Genomic DNA, 14,541 nt, shown 5'->3' with positions numbered 1-14,541 from the left:
ACTCTGGAAAAACTTTGTTGTAACATGTTAACTCGAATTGAAGCAGGTCGTTTAGCATTAATTAGAAGTTATCAGTTAAAACTGAGATCAGAAATAATGTAGGTAGGTGAACCTTTACGACGCTAATAGAGGTATTTAAAATTAGTTTCTAACAAGAGTTTAACAAACTCTAAGATATAACTAGAATTACTCAAATTTAAGCATAACATTTTTCTCGGAGTTATGTTTCATACTATGCGGATCATTGAGCCGCACAGGTTCTCTAGTAAATATATATACTATGAAAATATATACGAGGGTTGTTTTTTTTTCAACCTCCGATAGGCTATAAATAAAAGACAAGTCCATATAAAATAATACATTTATTACCAAAAGAAAGGTACACTTACAGCTACTTTTCGACATAATCGCCATAGAGATTCAGACATTTGTCGTATCTGTGGACAAGCTTTTGTATGCCCTCCTCATAGAAGGTTGCCGCCACCGCATTTATGTAGTCCTTGACGTTGGTTTGGAGCTCCGCATTGTTTTGAAAACGCTTCCCACCAAGCTACGTCTTCAGATTAGGAAAAAGGGGAAAGTCGCTGGGTGCAAGGTCAGGACTGTATGGCGGGTTATCGAAAATGTCCCATCCAAATTGGTCGAGAAGCTGTTGAGTTGCTCCAGCAGTGTGTGGACGCCGTGGACGGGCATTGTCATGGATCAAAACAACTCCAGAAGTCAGCATTCCTCTTTGTTTGTTCTGAATGGCTCTACGCAAACGTCGTAAAGTTTCACAATAAACAGCTGCAGTGATTGTGGTTCCAGGTTCCATGAATTCCACAAGCAACACACCTTTTTGGTCCCAAAACACAGTAGCCATGGCCTTTCTGTTGTTAAAGGATTGTTTGAATTCCTTTGGTTTGTTTGGTGAATTTGAGTGCATCCATTGTTGTGATTGTTGTTTTGTTTCCGGTGTGTCGTACTGAATCCAAGTTTCATCCCCAGTCACGATCGATTTCAAAAAGTCGTCTCCGTCATCATGGTATTGCTCAAGGAACTCTAAAGCTGACGCCATTCGTTGAGTTTTGTGGCCATCCGTCAACATTTTTGGGACATAACGTGAACAAAGTTTTCTGTAGCCTAACCATTCAGTAACAATAGAGTACAAAACAGACCTTGAAACATCGGGAAATTCCAAAGACAAAGCAGTAATGGTGAATCTGCGGTTTCCTTTCACCATTCCATGGTGTCTACTAAACCTGGTTTGAAAAATTCAAGGAGTTTTCCAGGAGAATTCAAGACAAATTCCTGAATTTTAAGAGCTACTATCGGACCACGTTCAACTAATCGCAACCCGCTAATAATAATTTATTATTACTATTAATGATTAGGCTATATAATTTAAAACAAAACTTTTCCAAAGAAAAATATTTTATACAACATAATAAAACGGTATAACTAGTAGGTAAGGCGACACCAGCTATCATCTCTTGCGATCGTGGGAATACCGGTGAGCATATCTTGCAGTCCCGTCAACACAGCCAACCAATCGCGGCAAAACAGGTTCGCATATTTTATGATTTCAGCGACACCGATAATCGTCTCCCGCGATCGCGGCAATACCCGTGAGCATATCCTGCGGTTTTGGCAACACCGATAATCGTCTCCCGCGATCGCGGCAATACCCGTGAGCATATCCTGCGGTTTCGGCAACACCGATAATCGTCTCCCGCGATCGCGGCAATACCCGTGAGCATATCCTGCGGTTTCGGCAACACCGATAGTCGTCTCCCGCGATCGCGGCAATACCCGTGAGCATATCCTGCGGTTTCGGCGACAACGATAATCGTCTCCCGCGATCGCGGCAATACCCGTGAGCATATACTGCAGTTTCAGCAACACCGATAATCGTCTTCCGCGATCGCGGCAATACCCGTGAGCATATCCTGCGGTTTCGGCGACACCGATAATCGTCTCCCGCGATCGCGGCAATACCCGTGAGCATATCCTGCGGTTTCGGCAACACCGATAATCGTCTCCCGCGATCGCGGCAATACCCGTGAGTATATCCTGCGGTTTCGGCAACACCGATAATCGTCTACCGCGATCGCGGAAATACCCGTGAGTATATTCTGCGGTTTCGGCAACACCGATAATCGTCTCCCACGATCGCGGCAATACCCGTGAGCATATCTTGCGGTTTCGGCAACACCGATAATCGTCTTCCGCGATCACGGCAATACCCGTGAGGATATCCTGCCGTTTCGGCGACACCGATAATCGTCTCCCGCGATTTCGGCAACAAAAGCGGTAGTGTTTGGTTAGCCGACAATTCCGATGACCGGGCTCCGGATTCCCGGAGGTTTGGGTGGATTCCTGGAGTTTTCCAGGACATTTCAAGGTAAGATAAAATTCCCGGAGTTTTCCCGGTTTTCCCGAATTTCCCGGAGAGTAGACACCATGCATTCTGTCAACACGTTGAACCAGGTCATCTGAAATGACAGATTTGCGTCCTTGTCCCCCTTCATCATGCACATCATTATGGCCGTCATTAAACTTTCGACACCATTCACGCACAACACCATCACTCATAGTTTTCCCCATACACACGACTCATTCTCCGATGGATTTCTGCAGCACTATGGCCTTCAGCCTGTAGAAAACGAATAACACTCCGCAATCCGCGCTTGGCGGGAGCATCAATGGTGGCAGCCATGTTTATGTGGCCGTAGCACAACGCCAACTGACACGCGAATGTCAACAATGGCGACAGGTGTAGTGGAAGAGTTGCGCAATCGCCTACGGCGCATGCCCGCCTTCTGCCTCCTGCGTAGCGTCTGCACAGAGCGATCGGAGGTTGAAAAAAAAAACAACCCTCGTATATATATATATGGATTTGAACAGATAGTGTTTTTGCGTTCCGAAGAGATATACAAACTAAACTTGAGAACAATACTTGAAAATGAAAGAAACAAGGCAACTTAATAACTTCTCTTTTTTAAACAAATTGTTTATCAATAATTTATTTAAGTTCATTTCACTTGTAAAATGTTCCATGAACTTGGTGGGAGGATGTTAGAAGTTGTCAGAGTATTATATCTGCACAGAAATCTGCATTCCATCAACAGTCTGCTGTACCTCAGATTCATTCGCGGCTTGTTCTACGACACTATCCATTGCACCGACCTTCCTCTGCCAGATTGCAATGCAGACTGGCGGGGCAGGGTCTGAGTTTCCCAGCATGGCGCCCCGCAGTAGTGTCCCGAGACGCACTAGTGTGTATACACCGACGTGACAGCCGTATAACGCCATGTCCCGCTACGACTCAAAACAGTTGTGCCCATACAACACGACTTGCCTGTCGGACCCCCAGTCGGTGCCGGGCGCGACTTGAAATTTGTCGTCCACTACTTTAACACCTCTACGTCTGCTGTCGTACTAGTGTGTACACCCCCATGCAACTTCCATTGCCTACTTTGTTTCTCTACTTGTTGTGCAGATATACGATTTCTTGAGTCGTACAGGGGCACGACAAAAGTCGGTGTGTGTGTACCGGCCCTTAGAAGGTTGGCAAAAGCTGATTTAGATGATTTTTTTAGACAGTAACGTTTTTAACCTTCGTGAGGAGCTGTTTGTCCAATGTAATAGCTGGGCAGTTACGTTGCATTTGATTTTATAAACTCCTGTCTTATCAATATTCGTGGTCCTTTGGTCAATTTGTGGTTTTAAAAGACAAGATAATTTCAAACAAATCACCGATGGTCTTAGATGTTGTGCAGTTTCAGAAAAGAATTAATCAAATCCTGTTACTACACTTCAAGTAGCTATGTAAGACTTACATGAGCACATTACACTTATTAGCTGGTCCAACATCCAACTTTACAATTTGTTTGGATAACATTATCATTAATATTTTACCTTATCACTTAGTTCTTTTTCCAGTTTTGCTATTTCTTCTTCAAGATCTTCTTTGGCTTGCACTTCTGCAAGCCAGTCTTCTTTTGCCTCATTAAGAAGTTGATCGCGGAGCTAAAAACAAAGATTAGAAGAATGATCAAATAGTTGCCAAATTTATTAATATTATGAAGAGTAGGGGGGAGTTGGACAAAATGGGACGGTCGGACAAAACGGGATACCCTACGTTCTAGCGATACTAGTACTACAATATAGCGGGAAAGCATAGGTTTTAGCTCTTGGCCGCCATCTTGGCATTCTCAGTTGAACCACAGAAAACATACTAAACTTACTATAACCCAGAATGCCAACCGCATGGTAAAAAGCGTTAAGTACTTTGAGAGAGCTTTGCCTGTCAGTTCGTAGGCAGCGCCACCAGCTTTGCTATGCACTCAGCAGCTGGTGGCGCTGCCTACGAATTGACAGGCTAAGCTCTCTCGAAGTACTTAACTCTTTTTACCGTTCGGTTGGCATTCTGGGTTATAGTAGTATGTTTTCTGTGGTTGAACACGGAAGGCCAGCATTCAGTTTGCTTGAGTTATGATGTTTCAAGGTTTTGTTAAGGAATACAGTTTTGTTAAGTATTATGTTTTGTTTGCTGTTTATTTCTGAATATTTGTATGTGATCACCTTGTAGTTTTGCTGCTTAGTTCTGGCAGCAGCCATATTTGATTCCAAATCTGTCGGAGTTGGACAAAACGGGATGGTTTTGAGTTGGACAAAACGGAATAGGCATTTATAGGGTTGGAGCTGGAAGAAAGAGAAAGGAATAAAAAAAGAAAATGCCAGAATAGTAAAAATTAGAGAAAATGCTAAGAAAAGGGGACGGTTTGATATAAATAAAATAAAATGTAAAAACAAACGGATAGAAAAAGGAAAGAACCAAGAAAATCCAACCAAACCATTCCTGTTCAACAAATAAAAAAGTCTATTGCACAGGAAAAGTCCTCCTCATCTGAAAATGAAGAAGATTAAGAAAAATCAACTTTGTTTTGGGGGGTTTTAAACGATAACAGCTTATTTTTAAGAATTTTTTTTAGATCTGAGGATAAAAATATACCATGGTTGGATAAAACGGGATCCGTAAGCTTTTGTAAAACTTTTTTTGGACATGTTTAGGTTGAGTTTAGTGTAAAAACAGCTCTTTTGTTTATTATTAAATGTTTAAGGTTATGATACGTCATGTGTGCAATTTCTTTAACAAACGTTCATGAAAAAACATAAATTAAGAATGGTGTCCCGTTTCTCTCCCCTATAGGTGTGCAAATAGTGTAATTTCATTTAGGATCGGATAGTTGAGGCTCGGTTCGGATCGGTTCAGATATTGGGGGATTCGGATAGTTCAGCGTTAATCAATAATAAGCTACAAATATATTGCAAACTCACACTGTAAAGCTAAACGTCAAAGACGTTTATTTACACAGAAAAAAAGCACAATTGAGTCTAGTTAGGCTTTACTTGTTTGAGGTAGGCCTATATATATAATTAAGTTTTAATTTTCTTAAGGGAAAGGTGAGAAAAAAGTTAGAACACACATAAATCCATAATGTATTTTCCAACAAAACAAGCAACACAATACAATCAATGTATAAATTAAATTTTAAAAAATATAGCTAATATAAATAAAAATAACACTAGGCCTATACTTAAAAGTAAAAGTCATCATAAAATAAAAATAAAATTACTGTAGGTTTATGTTTAACAATTTACGTTCATTTGGTTTCACTTATTATTGTGTTTATCTACATTAAAATCTTGTGTTTCGTTCTAATAATGCTTGTTTTTTAATAATTTCTAAAAGCCTTTTTGTCAACCTGAACCATTAAATTTGGAATCGAACATCGAATCCCAAATTTAAGAATCAGAATCGAATAATTTTGGCATCAACCCATCACTAGATTAACGAATGTTATAAATATTTCATGAGTTCTTACCATAATTTTTTCTTCCATTTCTTTTTCTAAAGATAGGAACTTTTCATGCAGAGAACTCTTCTCCCCCAGCTGTGAAAAGAATGTAAAATTTAGAATGAATCAAATAACATGTTACTATACATACGTGTACTACAATAACATGTTAACAAGTTTGCGCAATGTGCGCACAAAGATTTCAAAAATGGCAAATGACCCCAACCATTTTCTCTAAATTGTAAATTGTTTTTTTTTTGTTTTTGTTAAATACGTTGAATGAAATTTTAATTTAGTGTGTAAATTAAGTAAGGAAACTAATAATTTTTTTATAACCAAAATAGATAGAAATAGCCTGTTTGTGGCATTGGTTGTTTACAAAGGTTCCGGGATCTTCTAAATAAAAAGTATTTTTTAAACTCCAAATCGGGAAGGGTGACTTTTTTCAAATAGCAATCCCTATTGAGAGATCCCTCATTTTTAAGGGGTTGTCAAAAGAAATAAAATGATGCAAACCTGAGGTAGATATCTCACCCCTCTTAGTCCTTAGTTGAAAATGCTGTCAGTGACAGTGAAATATTCTTTTTTTTTGTGTTTTAAAATAGTATAAAGTGTTGTGTCTCCTGTGTCATTCAGGTAAGCTTGCTATCCTAATAAAGAAATCTGATTAATATAATGACATTTGATCATGCTTAAGTATTGGTCTTATTTATACAACATTTTATTCATATTCTTTGTCAGCTCAACTCATAAAAACCATTAAAATCAGATACAACGTATCTAAACACACATTACTGACACAACAAAGAAAAATACTAAAATAAAAATCAGCATTTGGAAACAACATACCAAAAGAATCTATATATTCAAAACACAGTTGTAAGTCTGTTTTCTCAGTTATTACTGGACCGATCTAAAAGATTTATGTTTCAAATTAAAGGGGACAGTGCAGTGCGTAGATATGCAGAACTTCTTTAGATTTTACGTTTTTTCTAAGGGCTACGACCTACAGCCCTTCAAAGGTCTAGTCAATACAATTCTTATTGAAGAGTATAATACACAGTTTATAAATTATTCGTCAGCTGTTTAATATTTGTCATACATTTGCTATCAACAATACCTTGATAATCTATAATCTATATACAGGGTGTCCCGTAACTCTCTGGACATTTGTATATAGCGTTATTCCTTAGGTCAAGACAAACACATTTCACCATAGGAACATGGGTCTGTGGTGTCTAGTTTACCGACTGTCGGTATTTATGTGTTTTTTACAAAAAAAACTAATAACTCCTAAACGGTTTGAGATACAGCTTTGATATTTTGCAAAAATGTTAATCTTATTAAGACCTATTATCGTTAGAAATTATACTAAAAAATCATTAACCGTTTCAAAATGGCGGCCATTTAAAATATTTGATGCCAAATTTCACGAAAACCGTTAACTTTACAAAAAAATTGCAAAAGACAAAAAAGTTTGTAAATTTTATGTAGTTTTCAATGATACCTGATTTGTTAAGATTGGATAAATAATAACAGAGAAATGTCTTCTTTTCTAAACGCATGACCACTTTTCTCCATTTAAACAATGCTAAACAACGTAAAAGGAGTATTAGCATTGTTTAAATGGAGAAAAGTGGTCATACATTTAGAAAACAACACGTTTCTCTGTTATTATTTATCCAATCTTAACAAATCAGGTATCATTGAAAACTACATAAAATTTACAAACTTTTTGTCTCTTGCAATTTTTTTGTAAAGTTAACGGTTTTCGTGAAATTTGGCATCAAATATTTTAAATGGCCGCCATTTTGAAACGGTTAATGATTTTTTAGTATAATTTCTAACGATAATAGGTCTTAATAAGATTAACATTTTTGCAAAATATCAAAGCTGTATCTCAAACCGTTTAGGAGTTATTAGTTTGTTTGTAAAAAACACATAAATACCGACAGTCGGTAAACTAGACACCACAGACCCATGTTCCTATGGTGAAATGTGTTTGTCTTGACCTAAGGAATAACGCTATATACAAGTGTCCAGAGAGTTACGGGACACCCTGTATATAAAAGGCAAAGCCCTCACTGACTGACTGACTCACTCACTCATCACTAATTCTCCCACTTCCCATTTACCTAGGAGGCTGAAATTTGGTACACTGATTCTTTAGGCATTAAATAGGAAAACTAAGTTGTTTTTATTCTGATCGGACTCTCGGGCTCTGCCCCACAGGCTCTGGAGTTTCCAAAGTTAACCTTATGAGTACTCATATTTAAATGGAATTAATGAATCTTAACAGCTGTTTCAATTAAACAAGTTGGTTCTGTTCTATGATGTTCAATAGCATTAAAGTTACAAGGATTACCTTTACCAACAGAGTGCAGCTTTATTATTTTTTTTTTATATTTTACAACAGCTAATTTGAAACCAAAAGTGAGTGAGCGTAGCGAACGAACTTCAACCCGGAGGCGAGTTAGCGTAGCGAACGAGCTAACCTGAAGGCAAGTGAGCGCAGCGAACGAGCTCCAACCGTAAAGGTGAGTGAGCGTAGCGAACAAACTTCAACCAGGACGTATGAGCGCAGCGAACGAGCTCCAACCTAAAGGTGAGTGAGCGTAGCGAACGAACTTCAACCAGGACGTGATTGAGCCATGCGAACGAGCTCACATATGAAGTTAAACGGGGCAAAGCTCGCGGGTACAGCTAGTCTATATATATAAAAGGCAAAGCCCTCACTGACTGACTGACTGACTGACTGACTGACTCACTCACTCATCACTAATTCTCCCACTTCCCACTTACCTAGGAGGCTGAAATTTGGTACACTGATTCTTTAGGCATTAAATAGGAAAACTAAGTGGTTTTTATTCTGATCGGGCCTCGGGCTCCGCCCCAGTGGCTCTGGAGTTTCCCATATTAACCTAATGAGTACTCATATTTAAATGGAATTAATGAATCTTAACAGCTGTTTCATTTAAACAAGTTGGTTCTGTTCTATGATGTTAAATAGTATTAAAGTTACAAGGATTACCAACAGAGTGCAGCTTTATTATTTTTTTTTTATATTTTACAACAGCTAATTTTAAACCAAAAGTGAGTGAGCGTAGCGAACGAACTTCAACCCGGAGGCGAGTTAGCGTAGCGAACGAGCTAACCTGAAGGCAAGTGAGCGCAGCGAACGAGCTCCAACCGCAAAGGTGAGTGAGCGTAGCGAACAAACTTCAACCAGGACGTAATTGAGCCATGCGAACGAGCTCACATATGAAGTTAAACGGGGCAAAGCCCACGGGTACAGCTAGTTTATATATAAAAGGCAAACTGACTCACTCACTCATCACTAATTCTCTTACTTCCCATTTACCTAGGAGGCTGAAATTTAGTACACTGACTCTTTAGGCATTAAATAGGAAAACTAAGCTGTTTTTATTCTGATCAGACTCTCGGGCTCCGCCCCAGTCCTTTCCCGCAATAATGTGAAACTTCCAAGCCGGTCATAATATCACTCATTGAGTGATTACAATCTACAAGGTGTTGAGCAAACGCAGATTTTTGTTTATGGTGTTTAGGATCTGGTCGGTGTTCTTTATATCGTGTTTGAAAGGCACGGCCTGTTTGCCCTATGTAATAAGTTTGCCCCTAAACGTAATAAGTTGGACACACTTGAGGAGTATGAAATATATAAAATGAACATAAACGAAGAAAACACAAAAATCTACGTACAATTTAGTTATTGATGATATTCTTTAGTTTAATTTAAGCATAGGTTTAGCAAAACACAATAACTAAATTTACCTAAATATACATATAAAAAAACAATGTGATGTGCAAGTTATGTTAAGTTAATCTAACGCATGTTAAGCAGTTTGAATTTATAATTTATTTAAAGTAGCCTCCAAATTCATACAAAACACATTGTAATTTTCTTACTGTTTCCATGAAAATATATCAATAACATTATTTTCATAACACTTAAGACACTTTAAAAATCGAAAGCAGAGCCTGAGTTGATAGAGCAACGCTTTTAGAATATTTTTTTTTTATTTCTATAATCATTGACATAGTTTTTGAATAAATTACCTTTGATAAATTTTTAGATTAAATAAACCAACCATATAACTATGTGAAATATTATATTTTATTTCATTGGATCAGCTGTCTTAAATTGTAAATATGCAATTTGGCAGTTTGTTCTTGTTTACATTGAAATGCCAAGGCAAATGTAAACATTGTGAGTATTCTCATTGCAGCCATGGTGACCAATCAATATTTACTTTTAAAATCCTCACCTCAGAACTTTTAAAACAAAAGGGGCAAAGCCCACGGTCAGTATCAAAGTGTGAATAGTCCTATAATGGTCCTTGGTATGGTAGCTATATTTTTGTAAAATTTAAGCCCAGTGGGTTCAGTAGTTTTTGCACCTATTAGTAATACACATACAGACAGACACCATTAGATTTTTATATAATAGTATAGATATAGATATAGATATCATTATAATTTCACAGCTTTCAGAATAATGTTATTTAAGCTAATTAAATTTCACAACTTTCAGATTAATAAATTGAACTTAACAATATTAGTCGGCAGTTATATACCGTTTATGTTCAGTATTAAAATTCACCTTTAAATTAAAAATATATATTTATGTATTTAGAACAAAGCAGCATTTTACATTATTCAATTTAGTGTTGGCATTGAATATTAAATATTCAAAGATGTTGGTATATGTTTATACTAAAAAGCTATGCGAAGGGGGGGGGGGACAGGTCCACGACGTAGAGGTAGAGAGTGGTAAAGGAAGCAGAAAGGTGAGCAGTGAAAAGAAAGGAGTACGGAAACCCTTTATGACTGTTAAATTGATGTATCTGTAATAATTAAATGCTATGGAAATATAGGGAAACAGGTCTACGATGCAGGAAGTAGTGAAGGAAGTAGTCAAGGCGAGCACGCGGAGTGTGGGAAGCTTTTGTGACAGTTAGAATAATGTATCTGCAATTCTAAAAATGCTATGAGAAGGGTGGGGGGTCCACGATGTAGGAAGTGGTGAAGGAAGTAGTCAATGCGAGCAGTCCGGAGTGTGGGAAGCCTTTGTGACAATTAGAATAATAAATCTGCAATTCTAAAAATGCTATGGGAAGGGAGGGAAACAGGTCCATGACACGTAGGAAGTGGTGAAGGAAGTAGTCAAGGCTAGCCATCCGGAGTGTAGAAACCCTTTGTGACAGTTAGATTAATGTACCTGCAATACTAAAATGCTATAGGAAGGGAGGGAAACAGGCCCACGACGTAGGAATTGGTAATGGAAGTAGTCGAGGCGAGCATTCTGGAGTGTAGATACCCTTTGTGACAGTTAGATTAATGTAACTGCAATTCTAAAATGCTATGGGAGGGAGGGAAACAGGTCCACGACGTAGGAAGCGGTGAAGGATGTAGTCAAGGCGAGCAGTCCGGAGTGTGGGAACCCTTTGTGAAAGTTGAATTAATCTATTTGAAATTCTAAAATGCTATAGGAAGGGAGGGAAACAGGTCTACGACGTAGGAAGTGCTGAAGGAAGTAGTCGAAGCGAGCATTCCGGAGTGTAGAACCCCTTTGTGATAATTAGAATAATGTACAGTATCTGCAATAATTCTAAAAATGCTATGGGAAGGGAGGGAAACAGGTTCACGACGTAGGAAGGTAGGAAGTGGTGAAGGGAGTAGTCAAGGCGAGGAGTCCGGATTGTGGGAACCCTTTGTGACAGTTAGATTAATGTATCTGCAATAATAAAATGCTATGAGAAGAGAGGGAAACAGGTCCACGACGTAGGTAGTGGCGATGGAGGTGGTAAATGCAAGCAGTGCGGAGTGTGGGAACCGTTTATGGCATTTAGATTAATTAGTTAGATGAGCATTTATTGGATTTTTAATCATTTTAGATGATATAATAGCGCTATCGTTGACATAAATCATCATTGTAAGCAATACGATATTTTTTGGAGATTCCTTACACTGTGCTTTGGCAATTTATTTAAGTTAGATTAGTTCAGTTTGGCTTAGTTTCGTTTATGATAGGCCTCATAACAAATATGGAAATAGGCTTCATTTAATCAAAAGACGTTTTGTGCAGGAACGATGGATTTACCTCCTATCGATAACTGTTGAAAATCCATTACGTATATTACCGATGACTTTGGTTAATTAATTAATGGACGAGAAGTTAGGATTGTTGTTGACTGAGATTTGGTTGATTTGCCCATACAAATAACATTATTGCGTTCACCAGTGACACCGGTAAGTTATGATTGTGTGGGAGTAAATAGGTGTGGGTGGGCTCTTTCATTATTGCGCTCTTGTTCACTCATCCCGCTACGCGCAGAATAAGCGTACTACTAGTAATAAATATTACCATTTCAATCTTAGCCTTTAGATTTGTAATGTCCCGTTCTCTATGACTCAAGTTGAGTCGAGCAAGCGCCAACTCCATCCCCAACTCTTTCTTCTCCTCCTTTAGGATGTTGATTAGATCTGTCAGGCCATCGATCTGTTTCTGCTGCAATTTTACTTCTCCTTGCAGATCTTGTATTTCAAATGACTGAAATACACACATAGTTTAGCTAGAACAGTTATCACTCAAATAACATTTAGTATGACAATTTTATTATTCTTAAAGCAAGAATTTACATAAAAGTCGGTTCGCTTTATCGGTTACTTTGCAAATGTAGTAAGCCCTGTCTACCTGTTCCCGAGGTTAGAGTTCTCAGAGACCCTCCATAAAAATAGACTAGGATTTGCGGAACTTACTAGTGAGGGAGTGGGGGGTCTCTCAGCACTTTTTTTTAAATTTTGAATTACTTATATGCGTTTTAAGGGCTTTGTAAGACAAGTTTTTAGACTAGTTTAGATAGGTACTAAAACTTCTAATATTTTGGCATTTTTAGCGAATTTCCCTATAGGGAAGTATGTTTACTTCTATTACCATAGGTAATACCTAAGGGGTAAGACCTAGGCCCAGGACCGATATACTTTTTCATTTTAATGTCCCTTAGAGGCCAAAAACACTATTTGTTCAATTTTTTATATTTGTCCGATTTTGATGAAATTTGGCTTGAAGCTGTAGGGCAGGTTAAACTTGAATGAGTTTGTGAACCAGCATGATCGGACCATGGAAACAGGGTCTTTTGTGGGATTTTATGGGGTAAAAATAGGGTTTTCTCATTTTTGACACACAAAACTTAAAACTTGCCAATTTCTTTATAAATAATTTTAAAGAGCTTAAAAAAACAAATAATTTAGTAGCCTATAATAAAGTGTCCTCTAATGGTTATTGGTTACGAAGAAAAAAAATGTTAATTTAAAATTCCCATGTTATCCTTGTCTCCAATAAGTAAACTGGGTGCAAGGGCGGATCCAGAGAGGGGGCACTAGGGGCAATTGCCCCCCCCCCCCCGAGGATTTTTTTTTTTTTTAGATTAAGGAATATGTTGACGTTCCTTATTCTTACAGTTTTATTTTTGATCGGCACCAATGTGAATGAACAGAATTTTAGTTAGTAGAATTTTTTTAAAGAACTAAGCACATAATGAGGTTGAGGTGGCACCACTGGTCTCATAACTCACACCACGGAGGAACGAGAACAACGACAGTAGCGAGTGGCGACAGCGACAGTCCGACAGACAGTTGAGGTTAACTTAACTTCTGTATGCGTGTTGAGAAAGTAAATAGCTACCTTTTTTTATTGTGTTGTTTATATTGTAGTGGTTGTCGTATGAGTACCTACTCAAATAGTGATAATCTTATGGTGTTATCTTCCAAGATGTAGAATTCGTAACTATTTGAAGTAAAAGGTAAGTTTGTTTGTTTATTAGAATTTTTGAGGTTAAGGAATGAATCTGACTAGGCTAGAGTCTGCGAATGGGAGTCGGCAAAAATTAGTAGTGTGGACGTTATAAATATACTGCATTTTCATACCCTTAAAATTGACATACATTTTTAAAATTTTGAATAGTGCTTAGGAATAAATTTTTAGGGTGGTTAAAATAGTTACAAATTATTTCCCAGTGAAAAGAAATGATTTGTCAAAAACACAGAAATGTTACTACTGTATATGGGTTTTTTAGACCTTAATTTACATTTTAAGCTTAAAACCTATGGGATGGTATAGTTAATTTTTCTTGAACAGAAAAAGTGTAGTGATTACATTCAACCCAAACAGTTTCGGATCCTACTATTTTGGTTACTGATAACTGAATAACAGTTCAACTTTACAAGTATACAAATGAAAATACAAAAGAACATTCTTTTATATCAAAAGTGTATTCTCTTAAGTCTAAGACCTCCAGGATAAAAAAAACAAACCGGACAATTAGATATTCAATATTTACTAAACATTGAGTTAAATGATTGAACATGAATTTAGTACAATATTATATTTTATTGATTGGACAATTTATCTCAACGAATGTGAACATTTCAAACTAAAACAAAAGAAACAGTTATAACGGTAATACTTAACGACAAATGTTGATATTTAACTAGTTTATTTCTCCAGACCGAGCTTTTGTTAATGCTCATCATACTTTCTTTTGGGAATACTGGGCCGAAAAACAGCCTGTCGATAGTTCAGACGTGGGTCACTGCAACATATGTCAACCCAGCACTGGATTGGTCCAAAATCAACAATTGCTTGGTTTAGGGTCATGCCTTGGGATCAAGCTCGATC

General features: G+C 37.6%; 1 protein-coding gene across 2 annotated transcripts in view; it reads right to left on the bottom strand.

The window, feature by feature from the left end:
* The window catches only part of LOC129005279 (kinesin-like protein KIF20B), a 155,222-nt gene that overhangs the window by 61,641 nt on the left and 79,040 nt on the right, over positions 1-14,541 (bottom strand). For both annotated transcript variants that reach the window (XM_054434120.1, XM_054434121.1), the window contains exons 15-17: positions 12,229-12,414; positions 5,871-5,939; positions 3,901-4,011 (exon numbers count right to left, since the gene is read on the bottom strand). In XM_054434120.1, coding sequence (XP_054290095.1) covers positions 3,901-4,011; positions 5,871-5,939; positions 12,229-12,414 — 366 coding nt within the window. The remainder of the gene's footprint in view (positions 1-3,900; positions 4,012-5,870; positions 5,940-12,228; positions 12,415-14,541) is intronic.

Source organism: Macrosteles quadrilineatus, unplaced genomic scaffold (genome assembly GCF_028750875.1).
Source record: "Macrosteles quadrilineatus isolate MER2022 unplaced genomic scaffold, UCM_ALF_1.0 Scaffold_19__1_contigs__length_3004403, whole genome shotgun sequence".
Taxonomy (NCBI): domain Eukaryota; kingdom Metazoa; phylum Arthropoda; class Insecta; order Hemiptera; family Cicadellidae; genus Macrosteles; species Macrosteles quadrilineatus.
Note: the sequence above shows the minus strand (reverse complement) of the source record. Positions and strands in the feature narration are given on the sequence as shown.